We start from the raw sequence: 18,650 nt of genomic DNA on the forward strand, positions 1-18,650 counted from the left end.
CTGCCAGTGTGAGTTTGAACATTTATTCAATCTCTATTGGATCTCTGCCTCATTCCTGCTGCATGCACGTGCATATGAACACTGAGGACCAACAAGCCATCTACAATTCTGAGGAAATATGTACCAACAGACAGAGGATTAACATATAGATAAAATTTGGATGAACTATAGAAAATGGAAATCAGACTAGAGGTAAATCACCAAATTCTGTAGGCACTGTGGTTGAAGTAAAAACACAAAATGCTGGAGAAGATCATAAAGCCAAACGTAGTCCTTTATGTAGCAAAGGCAAAGATGCAGAACCGATGTTTTGGGCTTGAGCCCTTCATCAAAGTATGAGAAAATGCTGGCGTGTCCAAACAAAAGAGTAGGAGGGGAGAAAGGAAGTTGGCAAGGCAGGACATGATAGATGGAGAAAGGAGGGAGGGGCCAGTAGCAAAGGGGGAAGAGGGATAGTAGGGCTGTGTGGGTGAAAGAATTGGAAGGACAGGAAAAGAGGAGAGGGAAAAGAAAAGGCAAGCAGGTTTAATGGAAGGCAGTAAAGTCAATGTTCATGCCATGTGGCTGGAGAGTGCCCAGACAGAAAATAAGTTGTTGTTCCTCCAATCTGCAGGTGGTCAGGGTGGGACAGTACATAAGGCCATGGACAGACATGTGAGCATGGGATTGTGATCCAGCCTTGAGGCAGAGGTGAGAAATCCATAGATAAAGGTTTCAACAATAGAATGGTTGAACATTTGTTGAAATTACAAAAACAAACAAATGTGAAATTCCTATTTCATTTCTCTTGTTAGCACATAGGAACTGGGCTTGAGTCATGAGCTCATCATACCTGATGTACCATCTCGGTAGCTGATCAGTGAACTTGTTTAATTTACCCTTTTCCTTTATTCCTTCATACTTTTGGTTATCAAAGTGTCCATTTAAAATGTAAAATTAACAATTCATCTGGTAATAATTGCTGTCTGTCAAAGATGGTTCCAAATTTCTACCACCTTGTTTCCTAGTTTCACTCTTAAAACATCTGGCTCTCACCTGTCCTCCAAATCTGATACTCTCCAAGCAATGGAAATGTTCCCTCTATATCTATGCCATCATTCCCCTTCAATTATGTTAACATCTTACCTTCTAAATTCCAGAGAGTGTAGCTCTCATAATTCTCGAGTCCAGATCAATCCGTTACCCGTTAATCAATGCTTCAAAGTCATTGCCTCATTCCAAAGTTGTGTTGCCCAGAAATGCTCACAATACTCCAAGATTCCAACCATCCTCAATCATGTCTCAAAGAGGTTACTAATTAGTGCTCTGTCTGCCATAGTTTTATATGAGCCAAAGTTTCAATCATAGAAGGTACTGCACCTGGGAAAATAAGTTTAAAATGTTAAATATATTTTACTTGCAGATTTATAATAATATATAATGTATACATTTAAAAATGTAAGAATTTATCAGAATATTTTTGAAATAATTCCAATATATTGTACAAAAATAACTAGTTATACATACTATTTATGTGGCAGAATTTGACAGATTATACGTGGAACTTTGAGGACCAACCAGGAAACAGAAACTTCTGAGTTTCTTGCATGGTGCCACATTTTTACTTTTGGGGGAAAACGAACATCAAGTAGTATGATTCTGTATTTCAAAATGTGTACTTAAGCTGTTGAATTGCTTTTTAAGTTTAATCACTTGATTTTTAGCCAAACCTGTCAACCCATTTAAAAAGAGTTGGGTGTGTCAGACAGGATTACTATAAATTGCCAGTTGTTTTTGAAGGTGGTGAATAAGGGATGAATGTTGACCAAGAGACTCTGAGAACATAGCTCTCTTACATTGAGTTTAGCATCATGTTCTTAAAATAGTTCCTCTGATAATGCAGCTTTCCCTCAGTTGCGCAAAATAAGGTTGATTCTGTGTTAACTTTCTGGGGTAGAACTTGAACCCATGACCTTCAGCTTCATTGGCAAGAATGTCCCCACTGGGCTCAAATTGATGCATACATTGTAAGCCAACAAACATGTATGGTAAATTTAGCAGATTTATTTTTGTCCTGTCCCGTGTCTAAATTTTCTCCTGGACCTGTTTGAGCCCCACTAAGTCCATTAAAAGAACAGCTTCAGAACATAAATTTAAGATTTTGAGCGGCAGGCTGGGAAGAGAAATCCCAGCCCCCCCAGAACACCACTTGAAGCTGTCAGCGCATTATCCCCTGAAACTGCAGAGTTTTGATAGCACTTTTCTCGTTAAAAGCTTTTTAGGGGCTTGATGACCTAGTGTCCTGACACAGACTTTTAATATGTTTCCTCAGTGCAGGTGCAATGATCACAAACAGCAGAAGGAATGCTTGTCTGGGCTGTGGACTTTGCAATCCATCTCATTCCTTTGCTCTTTGATTCTTATCTCTCATCTGTGGCTAGTTAGTTGCATGGAATGCTGTATAAGATAATGTGAATTATCTTACCACACACCAATTTAGCTGTTTAGGGTCTGGCAATGTAATGAGAAGATTTTATCCCAAGATGTCTTGCGGCTCTAGCTTAAACCTTTGGGCGCTGAGAAGCCTACTCCAGTTTTCAAAGGCATAGTTATTTTGTAATACAGTAAATTGATCACTTTTTTGAATGTCAGGAAGTAAAATGAGAAAAATATATTGAAGTACAAAGAATTCTTCGGTTTTTTTTAAACCAGCAAACTTTAGCATACACAGTGTACATTTTCCATCCTTTTCATTCAGCTTTGGTTCTAAAGAGGAGTCATTAAATGGCTCTTTATGAATGCAATGTCATGCTGGAGAAGAATTATACATGTGTGTATAGGCTTTCCTTCCTGTTAAAATGATTGGCAAAAATCACAGAGAAAAATGGAGAGCTAGAGGTGCAAAGTTTTAGTTGCATGATAAATACCTATGATGAAAAGAAAATTTTTTTTGGCTGTAATGCAAGACTATATCAATTTCTTTGATTTCATATACACACATACAAGGTTAACAATTCCATGGGGCCTATTCCACTGTTCTTTGGTGAAAAGAACGGAGGAAATTCAACCCGGTCCTCCCCCGACACCCCTGGCATGTGGATCGAAAATCAAATTCATCAAACAATTAAATGTTTTCTATTTAAACTGCAGATGCTGGAAATCTGATTTTTTTTTAAAAAGCTGGAAACACTCAGCAAGTACTGGAAATGTTGGCTGACCTTGTGAGTTTTTCCAGTGTTTTCTGTTTCTATTTCAACTTCAAGGAGTGTGCTGGCAAAAGCAATAATGTTAATACTACTAGCGCTGGAAGTGCATTTTATACAGTCAAGTAGAAGACTTTATCTGCAAGATCTGCTGATTGCACCTGATACAAGGCCTACCTGACCCTCTGACTAATAGGGGTTTACATCTCATTCCTATGGCTGTTGCTTCTCCTCATTTGTGAATTATGGTAACCCAGTAATATCTCAGAACATCGACACACCATAGAACTGCCCGACATCTCCACATTGCATTTAACTGCACTTCATTGAGCTCCCAGTGTGCTCAGGTACTCAACCAGCATAAGCCCATAAAAGAAAAACTTTTCTTAAAATATTTTCATAATAAAAGACCTTCAGTTGGTCCTTGTAATATATTGTATTATTTAGTATATACAAAATAGATCAGGCCTCTTGATTCACCCTGCATCACACTAGTGACAACAGCACATCTGTTCTGTATATACTGTCTACAGTAACTTTATCAAATAGAGATTAAAAGCTGGTAATAGTCAGACCTACAATTACTTTTCACATACAACCTGCATTGCCATTGCTTGCCATGGATTTTTCTCTTACGTACAAACTCTTCCTCCAAGCAGATATATATGACTGAAACCTGACAAGTGAAGTGGCACCAACAGAACCACGTAACACTATCTATCATTGTCTAGTATCTTGTAATCTTGTAAAGTTTAGGTGGTTCCGTCCAAAATTATTTTAGATTAGTTCATGACATGATTATGTGAAGTGACTATTTGTCATTGAATAATATATTTTGACTACTTTTTAATCATTCAACTTCTTCCAAGCCTATGTGCAGATGAACCCGATCTTTAAGTTGCGGTTACTTTATTGAAAATTTGCTCCCACATTTGCCAAACTACTCAATTTCAAGGACTGTGTCTTGTTCAGAACAGAATTATCCTACCTACCTGTATGTTATGGATAAGTAAGTATCCATAATGCATGATTGTCAGATTTTAGTTATGTTGAGGAAACAGCTGATGAAACACCACCTCTTCTGGAGCTCACTAAAGTATAAATTAAGCAAAAGCCTCAACCAATCACTTACTACCTCACGTTTCACCCCTCTTCATTTGCACTTCCCATCTTCCCTTTGAGTCCTGATGCAAGGTCTCAATCTGAAAAGTTAGGAATTCCTTTCCCCCACAAATGCTGCTTAACCCACCCCATTTTTTTGTGATTTTACTTTCCCTTGGATGAGCTAGTTCCACCAGTGACCTATCACTGGGCTTTTCCACTTCCTCATTTAGAATATGTTACATTTTGTTCTTGTCTGAGAGAGTGCCAAAATATCCTTTTTAAACTGGGCATCTGCCAACTTCCAGGTACCAGCGTTAAATTAGCCTATTGCATTCTTTTTAATAATATTGTATTTATTAATTTAGACATACAGCATGTTAACAGGCCCTTTTGGCCCACAAGTATTTCACTTTATTGGGTTGACTTAATCAGGCTTTTACTAACGTGCACAAGTCCTAATGTAAATTACCACAAATTGAATATTTTTCCTCAGGGTATCATGGTAACTGCCGAGTAAAAGAATTTATGTCACTGAGGAATATATTTGCAAGGATAGAGAACTGGCTAACCTGAGTGGTACAGTTAGCGTAGCTGTTAGCACAATGCTATTATAGCACCAGTGATGCGAGTTCGAATCCCACGCTGTTTGTAGGGCATTTGTATGTTCTCCCCATGTCTGTTTTGATTTCTTCTGGGCGCTCCAGTTTCCTCCAACCCTTCAAAACATACTGGGGTTGTAGGTTAATTGGGGTATTTGGCAGCATGGGCTCTTGGGCTGGAAGGGCCTGTTACTTCTCCAGCAGTAAATCTAAATTTATTAAAATTGTGTTATCAATAGCCAGGAAATGTATAGCAGTAACACAGAAATCCGATACTCTACTTCACAATGATCATTGGAATATGGAAGTACAAAGTTTTATTTCTCTTGAGAAGATTACTTACAGTCACAGGATTAGTACGTTTGTCAAAGTTTGGCGACCTTATTTAGATTACTTAAATGCCCAGGTTGTATCATTTATTTTGATATTTGTCAATGAGTATACTCATTAGAAATTTAATACTTTTAAAATGATGCGACTCTGAGATGTCAAACCTTGCTCCTGTTGCTTTTCTATTTTCTTTTTTTTTAATCTCCCTCTATTCCCTGCTGTCTGTCCCCTTTGTTTTTGAATCTGGGGTGGTGGCGCTGAGAGAAGAGGGCTCTCCTTTCCTTTTCAAATTTGTTTTCAGACTTTATGAATGTTTTTCTCTGATTTTTTTTATTCAATATGTTATTATATTAATTGAGTCCTATATTCTGTTTTTTTCTTAAAACTTAAATATTCCAAAACAAGTGGCATGTGCCTCAACCGTTAAACAACAACAAGAGGAGCATTCTATTTTTCGTGGTTACATCTCATTTATATGAATTTGTTAAGATGACCATATCTTGAGGACAGATCAGCAGTCTGGAGAGCAATAAATATGTGTGGCTCTCCTGCTTAAAGGCAGACTGCAGCACTAGAAAATAACTCTTCTTTTAAAAAAAAGTAAAGAGCAGCTGATTGAAGAATCGGGCATCTTATCTGCTGCAGGTCTCTCAGTTTTCCGTTGCATCTCTTAAGATGCTCATAAAGCATCAAACAACAAAAGGAAAATCTTCTTCCCTTCTACTAGATTACTCTTCTTTCTCTCTCTCTTTGGCTTGGCTTCGCAGACAAAGATTTATGGAGGGGTAAATGTCCACGTCAGCTGCAGGCTCGTTTGTGGCTGACAAGTCCGATGCAGGACAGGCAGACACGGTTGCAGGGGAAAATTGGTTGGTTGGGGTTGGGTGTTGGGTTTTTCCTCCTTTGTCTTTTGTCAGGGAGGTGGGCTCTTCGGTCTTCTTCCAAGGAGGTTGCTGCCCGCCGAACTGTGAGGCTCCAAGATGCACAGTTTGAGGCGAGATCAGCCCACTGGCGGTGGTCAATGGGGCAGGCACCAAGAGATTTCTTTAGGCAGTCCTTGTACCTCTTCTTTGGTGCACCTCTGTCACGGTGGCCAGTGGAGAGCTCGCCATAGAACGTGATCTTGGGAAGGCGATGGTCCTCCATTCTGGAGACGTGACCCAACCAGCGCAGTTGGATCTTCAGCAGCGCGGATTCGATGCTGTCGGCCTCTGCCATCTCGAGTACTTCGATGTTAGGGATGAAGTCGCTCCAATGAATGTTGAGGATGGAGCGGAGACAACGCTGGTGGAAGCGTTCTGGGAGCCGTAGGTCCATTCAGACTAGATAACTAGTTCCATCGTAAACTGTCCATACGTAACCGAGACAGAGCAAGTCAACAACAGGAGGTTTGATTCAAAGTCCTGTGTCCAGTGCAAGAAATTAAACATTCAATCTTCACTCATATTTTGTCACTCTCATTTTATCTCCTTTCTGGTTATTTTTAATTAACTCCAATGCAAGCGGTTTTTTTTAAAAATCTTTCTCCTTCCTGCAATATAATTACGCCACTGTCATGCATTCTCTGCACATTATCCTTATGGACAAGGTTAGCAGTCCACATTGGTTCTACTGCCTTGCTGTCCTGGCTGCTATTCTTGCTGATTCTTCCAGTCATCATTCACACCATGCTTCCCTTCCTTCCATGATCATGGAGTTATCTAACCAAAGGATGATTTCCATTACACCATCCTGCTTATACTGAAGTCAGTGACAGATAGCAATACCATTCTCAGAGTCAATGCATGTAGCATGAGAGATGATCAAACTGGAAATTTTTCACATTAGTTCTTGGGATTATCACCCCTTTTTTTTCCCCCTCTGTGTCATGCCAACCTGGTGTAATTACCTGTGAGCTCTCCATTCCCTTCATCACCCACTCTCATGATTTCCTGTGTGTCCTACTCAGACAGTTCCTTGGAATCAGGGATATCTTGCTTCTATGCTGTGGCTCAAGCCAATGAGAAGCCTGTAAACTCTGCTGTGACAGTCAGGAGGTGATTGACAGGACTGGGAGGTGGGTAATTTGGAAGAGGGTGCACTCAATCCAGCACTTATGCTGGGCTACTACTTTCTGCTGCTAAATGGATTCAACATTCTCATGCTTACTCTCAGTTTTAAGTGGTCATGAGCCAGGGATTGGCAGATGTTAGTCGGGAGGTTACAATTTATCAAGGGGGCTTCAAGAACACCTTTCTCTGACTCCTTCCAAATCTTTCACCATGATGAAACTCAAAGTCGTGTGCCTGCTGTTCGTGGCCTGCCTAATAAAACTGACTGTCTGGAAGTTGTGCATCAGTGCTGAGAATGTTGGCAAGGCTGAGGATATTAACTTGAGTTTACTAATTCTGCTGAAGGATTTGGAGAGCTACACAGAGATAGTGTTGAGTTCTCTCTCTCTTTTTCCTCTCTTACTCTCACTTTCTCATGCTTTGAAGTATTTCCTGTAGGTAGCCATGTTTCACAATTCCTTTCAATGGAAGAAATCAATAGCTTTTGTCAAGAAAAAGCCCTTATATAATGACGCTGCTGCTGTCTGTTTCCTTTAGAGATGAAGGTCCCTCTGTGATTTGAAGAACAACTCTTCAGGAAGGGGAAGAGCCTGCCAATTACTTTCCAAGTGACCAACTGCAGGAATTACCACATTCAGATTTATCCCCTTTCTAAAATACAGTCACAATTATAACCTCCTGAGGTCTCCTATCATGCTCTCATCTTCCCAATCATTGAAGAACATGGGACATTGTTTTTTGCTCCAGATTCCAGCTTCTTCAAACTGCTGGAGGAACTCGGTAGGTCAAGCAGCATCAGTGGGAGATAAAAGAGGAAGGGTTCAGGACCAAAATGTCAGCCATTCTTTTGGGCCAAAACCCATTCATCTATTATTATTTTGCTCCCACTGATGCTGCTCGGCTCACGATCTTCATCCAGCAGATTGTATTTTGCTCCCAATCACAGGAGATGGGGTGGTGAATTTCAAACACATCTCTGCCAAGTTTTAGCACAGATATTGTCTGCTGCCAAGTCCTTTGTTAATCAATTGCCAAATGGCCTTTTCAACTTTTTGTCAGTAGAAGTGGGAAGGCTAGATTTGATGAAATGGAGTCAAGGTCATTTATATCAAACACAGTCAAAATTGAGGTGTACTACTTCTTAGTCCTTGATGAATTTGCTTGATTTTATAGGTCTCTCGGGGGTGAATCCTTGGGTGGTTCAGCCAGAGATATTCTTAACAGTGCTGAAAAGCCCCTGCAAGTCATGTTTGACAGAGAGTTGCTGAACCTCCTGAGATTTTCCACCCACTGTTAGTCTGAGCCCAGCCTTTTGAGAGACTGCAGAATTCTTTCATCTTCTGGCATGGTCAAGCATCCAGTGCAATTCAGTTCAACCTAAGAATGCAGTGAATTGCCAATCAGTTAGCTTCTAAATCTCCTGACCCTCGTGTTATTGGTTGGCTGCACAAGCAAGAACTTCCAAAGGCTTCTTTGGTTGGACCTCCCACATTGATGACTTGCACTATCTAGAGCAGTGGTTCCCAACCTTTTACTTTCCACTCACATACCACTTTAAGTATTCCCTATGCCATAAGTGTTCTGTGATTAATAAGGGATTGCTTAAGGTGGTACGTGGGTGGAAAGAAAAAGTTTGAAAACTACCGTTTTAATCATTCCAAATTGACTCGTTATGTGCACAGTTTCATAACTCCAAAGGAAATGGGCCAATGACAATTTTTCTCAAGCAAAATATTTCAGTAATAATTGGGTCCAGAGCAGGGATTCTCAACCTTTCCTTCCTACTCACCTACCACCTTAAGCAATCACTTACTAATCACAGAACACTTATGGCATAGGGAATACTTAAAGTGGTATGTAAGTGGAAAGTAAAAGGTTGGGTACCACTGCTCTAGAGAGACAAGCTCAGTATTGGAACATCATCATAACCAAATCCACTTCCCAGCCACACAACATTTGCCCTGAATAAACATCATTATTTACCGAATACCTTCATATGATCAACAGTTCTTTAAGGGAAAAGGTTTGCTGCGGACTTCTTAAAAATGGCTGGAGATGAGCAAAACATTTGGACTTAACAGGAGACACTCAAGAATGAAAAAAAGAGAAAACATTTCCCGTGTCCAGCTCCAGCAAGCAAATTACTTTTTCTTCGAAACTGAAAGCTAGAATCAATCCCAATATGTCAGCTCAGAAGAGGGCAAACATATTTTGTCACAATTTTCCATGGGCAGAATATAGGTTTCCTTCAGATCTATTTGGACGATAACTGCCAGGAAAGATTTCCCTTTCCTTCAACAAATAGCCTCGTCTTGAAAGTAGAGAATATCTTGGTCCTCAAAGCTACACAGAGAATTTAAAATTGCAAAGCACAGTGCTGACTTCTGCATTTCTGAACTAGTTCACTTTCAAATTGTAAAAACTAGGGCAATTTATGAGCAAGAATTACCTTCCGGAGATGAGGAACTCTCCAATTCTACTTGTTCTTTAATTGAAAGTTCCTATCCAGTCTAACTCAATCAGATCAGGTCTAAGATGTTCCGAATTAATTTTATCATATCATAATTATGGTGTGACACAGTCCAACAATCAATTAATGAGTAGTGAAATATCATATCACTGAATGGGCATTACAAGACAATGTAATTTCTTGGAGAGAGTCATTCTTGAATGTGTTTTTCCTTATTCAAATGATCATGAATCCAATCACAGTTTTGGACTTGCATGAAGGAGAATGATCTCTGAAGGTAATGGGAGACAGAACACAAAGCTATTGCTGATGTTTTTTTTAAACTTATCTCTCTAGTTAATTTAATCAGGATAATCTTATAAGACATTATTTCTTATGTAATGAGAACTACAGTATTTAGATTGCCATAGTTGTTCTCAGGTGTGGAGTGTGTACAGGAGGAACATGTGAAAACTCCTCAACAAAAACCTGCCAAACATTATCAGTTTATGCTGCTTGCAGTTTCTTGCATATATTTTTGCCAACAAATAAACCTTTAGTAAATGAAATGAATTGCAGCGATTGTTTCAGATCATTATCTGTACTGGTTCCTAGTACAAAATATGCTTCTGATATGACTGCTCTAAGTGGAAGAATGTGAAGATTTGGATGATCAAGTATATCTGAAGTATTACTACAGTCCTCTATGTGTAATATATTATTTTCCAAAGCGATAAGCATAATTAGTACTGTTATTAGTTGGGTAGCTATAAATTGAGTTCCCATGAGCCAAAAGTATATTGTTACATTTAAAGAGCCAGTAGAATTCTGGTTCCATGTTTTATATTGATATATATAAAAATAAATCAGATGTTGTATCTTCAAGCATTCCAATCAAGTCTGATCACATTTTAAAGGTGAAACTGAAACACTTGGCTTGGGGTCTAAACATTCTGTTTTACATGTTTAGCCTGCGTGTTCACAAGCTCTAACCCAACATGGTCTTTTCAGTGCATCCAATACAATAGCATCATTCAAAGCTCACAAACAGATTCTGTTACTAATGAAATGTTTCTGTTGTGGAACAAAAGCTAAGTGGTTTTCAATAGTGTAGCACCCGCAGCTTAAACATCACTAATGGATTTCATTAAAACAAGATATATAAATCATCAAACTCTTGCAGAAGAAATCACTGAGTTGCTTAATCCAAAATCAAGTGGCGGAATGGGTGCAATTGTCAGTACCAAAGGTTTAAGACATGCCACTGTTTATGTTCCCTCTTATTCTGTTGTTTCTTTTTCTGCAGTTTCTTCTAAATTCCAAACTGAAATTTTTGAGGTTGACTTTATGGAGTCAGTTGCATACAACTCACGTTTAATTTTGCTAATTGACATGGGACCAATATTTTTTAATGAATTTTCATACTCTGATCAATAATGTAAAACAAATGTTGCACCGAGGAAACTTTGTATTGGCATAATGCCATTTTATAAAACACTGTAGGGAAGCAAAATCTTTAAGAGCATACTTATGGTCAGACTAACACAACACAGATTCGCAACAGAGGGACAATCCCCTTTACTGTAAATTGCCTATCTTTCTTACTCTGAATTGAAATTTATTACAGCGTTACATTAAAAAAAGTGCCAGAGGAGTTTTCATTGTAGCAATAGATGATGCCTGCAGTTTAAGCTTGAACTACATGAGATACTTTTATAGCATGGAATTTATTTTAAAATGTTCAACCTTGAAGAAGAAAAAAAACCAAATTAGTCACCAATATGAAAACAAAAATTGTAAGATTTCTACAATGAACACTAAACATGTAAGCAGCTTTATGCTATGCAACAACTTGAAAATCTATCTTGGACTACTTACAACTGAAAGAAAATAGTCTGTTAAATCTCTAATGTAATGAATTGTATCATGCATTAAAGAATTCAAACTATTTGAATTACAGGATGCAACTTTTTGAAGTAACGGGTAAATTTATTATAAAGTAAGTGGAGTTCTTTTGAATATTCTATCAGTCTCTGAGAAATGTTTATTAACTTTCACAAATTGTGAAACATTTTTATTATAATAATAATTTTCCCTGTGAAGAGATTAATTTGATTATGACATTTGTCAGTTTGTACACACTTATGGCACATGTTGATTTCAATTTTGCCACTTTTTGTTAAAAGATAAACTGCATAAATTTCACAAATGTTATTGCTTTTTTAAAAACAGTATGGAATGAGCATTTTGGAAATTATTTTAAGATTTTTATTGAAAGTTAAGTTTCTATCCTTAACTAGGAAATGACAAGTGTCAAGATGTTTGTCTGATGGCAAATGAAAATGAAAGATTGGTCTGTCTTTTACTGGTGAAGTGCATTTTGATCTTTTATCAAGAAGTTATATTCAGGTTACTTCATAATGATCAGGTATCTGACAAGCCAGAGGGATTGAGAAAAGAAAAGTACAGTAAAGAAGTTTAAGGTAACAGAGCAGCTGTTCTTGGCGGTATAGACCCAAAGGCTAGGTTTGATTTAGGTTCCATGGTACATAAGAAAACCAAAGCTAAAAGCAGTCAGTTATGGTTTTTAGACTGCAGGCAGGTAACGGTATAAATCAAGGAATTTTGCCACTACACGGGCAGTCTAAAAATGAATATACAGGAATTTTGAGTCAATTCCTGCACCGCGATTTATCCTGCAGGACACCTACAACTTTTTGGATGAAGCCTGCAGTGCAAATCACACCAGAAAAATTTGTTGTTGGTAATTCACTCCACTGCACGCCCAACCATCAGGACTGTTGCACTCAGGTGCTTGCAGTCTAAAAAGGCACCCAGTGTGAACAACCACACAGGCAGTAATTATGTTAATTTTTTCAGTGATTTTCCCGACATTACAATCTAAAAAACATTATTCACATGCTTCATGGCAGGAAACTCTATACTTTTTCAAGACTCTGCATAAAGAAGTTCCTCTGGTACTCTGTTCTGAAACACATTGGCCCAAATTTACCTGGCAAGTGTAAACAGAATCATGCACGTTTAGCTAAATGTACAAGTCTCAAATTTACTGACTGATTTGGGGTGGCAAAATCTTTAATCACTTCACTCTCAGCTGGAATTTTCCTGCCTTTATACTGGAGAATTGCCACTTAGGTTAGACCTGACTGAATCTTTGAAGCCCTATTCATTTTCTATGGACATGGAAGGAAAAAGTAGGAATGTTTATGAATCATTTTGGTTTGACTTTATCTATCTATATTTAGAACTGTTTTTGATATTCTTAGATTTTCAGAATTATTAACCTCAAGTTTTACATTTTGATGTGTCACTAAATATCAGGCACATAAAATACTTAAAAGATGAAACAATCAGCAATGCTGGACCTGAGGCTTCCTTAGTCTCCCTTTGGAAGTCCAAGTACTTCTCAGGCCACACTGCTGGAGTCTATGCTGCTTTGCTCAGCAGGTTAAACCCTCTATAGGTAAGGCTGAGACTGGGATAACTACAAGCAATAATCCCAAGTAGCAGCTTGGGCAGTGGAGCTGTATCAACAAGACCTGACCTATACTCTTTCCAGACCACAAATTGCTGGAAGCAATTTGTATTTCTTTTGTATTTCTGAACATTTCTGTTTCATTGCCCAAGAATTTATGTTCAGATGGGAGGAAGTTTCCTGGCATGGGGATATTTGATGTATTTCATTGAAGACTTGTGCTCTTTTGACATGTGCAGATATTTAGATTGAAATTGTTTTGCTATAGTTTTTTTATGATAAAGAACTTCTTATAATGCAGTCTGTTGAATAACTTGATTACATGCCAAATTGAGAATTCTGGTTTCTCTGCAGCTAACGCCATGTACATGGGAAGCCAGGAAATGATGCAGGTTGTACAAAGGGACGATTCTACCATAAAACTCTTCTTGCATAAGGTACTGCAGTTTCAAATTCATAATCAAAATACTGACTGCTTATTTTTGAAATTGTTATTTCAAATATAAGAGAATAAAAAATGCTGTTCTTAATGGATCATCTCATCAAGTTTCAGATTGATAAAGATAATGGTAATGAGTTTATTGTTATATACATTGTACGATGTACATATGGAAGGAAATTCTTACTTGCCTTAGCCGAATAGGTACTTTCTGGAAAAAAAGCTACAATAGTATACATTAAATTAAAAATAGATGATAAATACAAGAGATAGATCATTAGTAAATATTCACAGTTACCATAGTGCAAAGGGAAAAGAGTGGTGTTGTGTAATAGCGCAGATGGTAACTGAGTAACAAGTTTGAATAATATGTAAAGTTTACAATTTATTTAAACAATTCTGTTTTCATCTAAAGCAACAAACATTTCTGCAATCTGGTCAATTCAAGTTTATTGATTACACAATTACAACACGATGAAGCAGTGTTCTCCAGTCCTTGATGTAAAACACGAGGACACAGAACCATACATAACACAAATACAGACAAACAATACATATGCAGGACCGGTATTGACATATAAAAATAAATAAATACATTTTATTTATCTATATACAGGCATTACAAAATCTATAAAATTACATTATTTCCAATGCTTAAATTGAGGAGTTTGAAAAAAATAGCTGATTGTTACAATATATTCATAATATTAGGTGTGGGAGAATTTGCACTTGTAAAGAATTAAATATTATTAAAAATAATTTAATAGGTAATAGAAGAGATCAAGAAACCGTACACAATATTCTGCATCCATTACGACTCTTCAGAATTCAATAAGTATTTCATCATCTTAGATTTAGAGTTTCCTCTTTACTTGTACAATTCACTGGCACCTAAACTAATATTTAGTTATTTTTGTAACACAAACATCAGAATCAAACTTCAAAAAAGTTACAGCTAGAACTAAAAATTATTATTTTGTTAGATTTAATCTTTACCTCATTGTCTTTTTGTCCCTGGATCCTAAAATTCCTGACATAATGATACTGTTGACTTACCATTGTCAATGGTTCAAAAAGGTCTGGTTTCACCTTCCCAGGGTAACCTGGGTGGCCATTGAAGGTGCTCTAGCCTACCTATAAAGGACAAGTTGGAGCAGTCTATGATTAGTGTAACAAAGGGTGAATCAAGAGCCTGATAATCATTAGCTGCTGGTCTCAGGCTTTTGTACCTTTTTTTTAAAAAGTAAATTTTATTCAATAATTATTAACACAAGAGAAAACCATTTAAAGTCTTTATACATCCTTAGCGTCATATCGATGCATTTCCATCAATGTACATTGTTATATTCATTCTCCATTTAACACCATTGCCACCACTGTGATACCTTGTCATTATACACAGAAATGCTGAAGGAACTCGGCAGGTCTCGCAGCGTCCATGGAGGTAAAGTTATGTTATCGACATTACGGGCCTGCACCCTTCTTCAAGGCGTATGTGAAAAAAAGACAAACATCTGAATTAAAGGCTGGGGAAAGATAGAGAGAAGAATGGGAGGGGGAGGAGTCCAACCAACAGACAAAAGGTGTTAATTGGATATGATGAGGAAAGGTGAGAATAGATCTACTCATACAGCAGTACTGAGAGCACCGTGAACCTGATGACCAGGTTCTTCTCTTTTATGGAGGGGGAACTCTGCACACACAGACTCAATTTCTGATGCATCCTTGCCATCTATAACCATATAACCATTTACGGAGCGGAAACAGGCCATGTCGGCCTTTCGACTCCGCACCAGTTCACTAGAATAACTCCTCAAGCTCAAACCTCCCGCTCTCCGCCAATAACCCTCCAACCTCCTCACCTCCATGTACACATACAACCTTCTCTTAAATGACAGAAGGGAACCTGCCGCAACTATCTCATTCGGAAGATCATTCCTTTCTGCCACCACTTAACAAGCAATAAATGCACAAAATAGCTGGAGAAAAATATATGACCAACATTTTGGGCTTGAGCCTTTCATTAAGAATTGAGCAAAAAAACAGGCAAGAATCTGAATACAAAGGTAGGGAAGAAGGGGCAGGGCATGGTTGTAGAGCTCTTTGATTATAGATTGAATGCATCTTGGAATGTTCTTTCAGGTGGCAGCCTGAAAGGGACAGCTGGAGGAGAGGCGCCTCAGAGCGCACTCCAGTTCCTGTCAGCGTGAGACATCAGGGCAGATGCGGCTGGCTCAGGATATTGGGGCAGGGGAGACTGTCAGGCAGCAGTGATGGGTGGTGTTGGGCTACTCCAACTATTTTTTTTTGCACTCCCAGCTTCTCTAAACCAGATCCCAAACACCTTCAGGTAGTCACATCTGACTGTGAGGGGGATGGTAGACTGGTCAGATCAGTTACCAAAGAGTATTACCTCACTCTTCTTCAACTCACCTTTAGCTGTGAGAAGAGGTTAGGAAAAGGGCAATGGGGGTCTTTTATGACACTGGCTGACTTTTTGAGGTAGCACCTCACATAGATGTCTTCATTGCTGGGAAGTAGGAGTCCATGATGCACCTGGCTTTGTTTGATCCAGTTGTGGAGTTTTCACAGTAGAGATTTTTGGAATAGCCTGATCAGTGTATAGGTTGAGTATTTCTTTAACAGTTGAGATTATTCATAAAGCTGTATGTTAGTGATTGTAGATGATATTCATGTCCACTATAGACAGGTGCGTGAGGGGGTGTGTGATAGAAAGATTAGTAGGTCTAGATTTTTATAATAATTGCAACTTAAACTAAATGGAGATCCATTTTGAACTATTTTAAACATAAAAGGACATTCCCTTCTGACAAGCTCATTATCAGTTATACGTAGATGTGTTTAGTGCAGATAAAGGACTGTTAATGATAGTGAAAGGAAGATTTGCATCAAAATCTTCTAATCTTTCTTCAAAAACTATAAGCAATCATGATTTTTTATATGCTTACTAATTAAACCACTTACTCATACCTCCTTTGCATGTTTCATCTATTTTTTTTGTTCATCGATGTATGTAATCTATTGCCACCATTAGGCCTCAGCACCAACCACTCCCAGGCACAACCAAACACTAGAGATAGATCAGCTAGTTGAGCGGTGTAACAACAGCAACCTTGCATTCAACATTAGCAAATATAAGGAACTGATTGTGAACTTCAGGAGGGGGGGGGGGAAAGAAACAAAAAAAATCAGGAGAACACAAATCAATCCTCTTCAAGGGGTCAGCAGTGAAAAGGGTTAAGAACTTTAAATTCCTGGGTCAACTTCTCTGAAGACCTGTCCTGGGGCCTCCATGTCAATGCAATCATGAAGAAGGCTCGCCAGAGGCTCTATTTTGTGAAGAGTTTGAGGAAATTTGGTATGTCACCAGAGACATTTATCTAAATTTTCAAGTGTAACATGGAGACCATTCTGACTGGTTGCATCGTTGTCCAGATTGGAGGTGCCAATGCACAGTACAGAAAAAGACTACAGAGAGTTGTGAACTTAACCAGCACCATTATGAGTGCTGGTCTTTACTCCAACAAGGATATTTACAAGAGGCAGTGGCTTAAGAAAGCAGCTTCTATCACTAATGACCCTCACCACACATGCCATGGCCTCTACACACTGCTACCATCAGGAAGGAGGTACAGGAACCTGAAGACAAACACCCAATGGTACAAAAACAACTTCTTCCCCTCTGCCGTCAGATTTCTGAATGGACAATGACCCCACAGACACTATCTCAGTTCTCTTCTTTTTGCACTAATTTGTTTACTCTTTGAATGTAATTTATATCAGTTTTTTGCCCCTGTAATGTGTCAACAAAGCAACAAAATTTGTGACCCGTTCACAATGATAAATTCTGATTCTGTATAAAATCCCCATCCACAGAAAAGCTTTAACACCAAACCCCCTTTATTGGACCAGACATTTCAACATTAAGCGATAAACTTCTGTCTCTACTCCATAAAGGAACTTTCAGATCTCAAACCTCTCAGCACAATCACAAACTGCCTGTCAACACTGGCAGTCGACCAGTTATATTGGCATGAGGCCTGATCACAATAATGGATTTGTCTTCCAGTCTCCACAGTGAGAAAGTGGAGCAACTATACCTATCAACACCCATCCAAATCCTAACCCAAGCTGTTCTAGCGTAAGCAGTTACCTTGCCTTCTTTCAGATTGCTCATTTGAAAAGTTTTCAAAGCAGAACAATCAGGAATCCATTAAGATTTTGTGTTAGCCTCTTCAATGATTTTGTTCCTGTTTTCTAATTATTGCATTGTTATACTTATGCAAAGTTAGTGGAGATTCCTAGAAATAAGTGCTATCAAATGATAAAATGCATGGATTTAAATTATAAATGCATGGATTGTTTCAGGAACAGTCCTTCTGACAGATTTGAGTACATTTAGAATAACTATGTACTCAACTAAAACATAACTATGCATGTTTTTGAATTTATGATTTATAATTGAAAAGCTGCCCACCAGTACTGATCAAGAGTCATGACCCAAAAATTAACTTTCCGTGTCCAATGGTGGCAGACCAATTGGCAAAATAAAGGTTTTTTTCCCCTCACCATTATTGCTGTTAAGACAAACAGGAAAATCTGAGATAGACATGTTCCTCAGTGTAATTAAACAACTCTGAAAGAATCTGGAAAAGAAAAACCTCCCAGTAAATACAATGCTCAGCATTTAACGGACTCTATCCCAGATACGCTGTTGTGAGAAATCACTGAAATTTGAACGCATCCATCGATTCAGCTGACTACGAAAATGGCAAAGCAAGTAACTTGTCGTTATTGACTATAATCACATTACTCTTTCCTTCAATGCTACAGTTATTACCTAGGTTCCAGTTTGAAGCAGCTTTCACTAGGTGAATCATATGATTCAATGTGCATTTGTAATCCATCCATCATTTTGTGCTCAATTAAAATAGAACTGGGCACTATTAAGGGCGTTCCATTCTGGTATTTGCCATTAG

The 18,650-nt window shown here is 38.3% G+C and overlaps 1 protein-coding gene across 24 annotated transcripts in view; it reads left to right on the forward strand.

Annotated features, from left to right (window-relative positions):
- The window catches only part of ldah (lipid droplet associated hydrolase), a 281,972-nt gene that overhangs the window by 239,394 nt on the left and 23,928 nt on the right, over nucleotides 1–18,650 (forward strand). For 23 of the 24 annotated variants that reach the window (XM_069886439.1, XM_069886442.1, XM_069886440.1 and 20 more), the window contains one exon: nucleotides 13,566–13,648. In XM_069886439.1, the coding sequence (XP_069742540.1) occupies nucleotides 13,566–13,648 (83 nt within the window). Of the gene's footprint in view, nucleotides 1–13,565; nucleotides 13,649–15,052; nucleotides 15,095–18,650 lie in introns of all 24 variants that reach the window. The other variant, XM_069886448.1, reaches the window with a different exon arrangement.

Source organism: Narcine bancroftii, chromosome 6, assembly GCF_036971445.1.
Source record: "Narcine bancroftii isolate sNarBan1 chromosome 6, sNarBan1.hap1, whole genome shotgun sequence".
NCBI lineage: Eukaryota > Metazoa > Chordata > Chondrichthyes > Torpediniformes > Narcinidae > Narcine > Narcine bancroftii.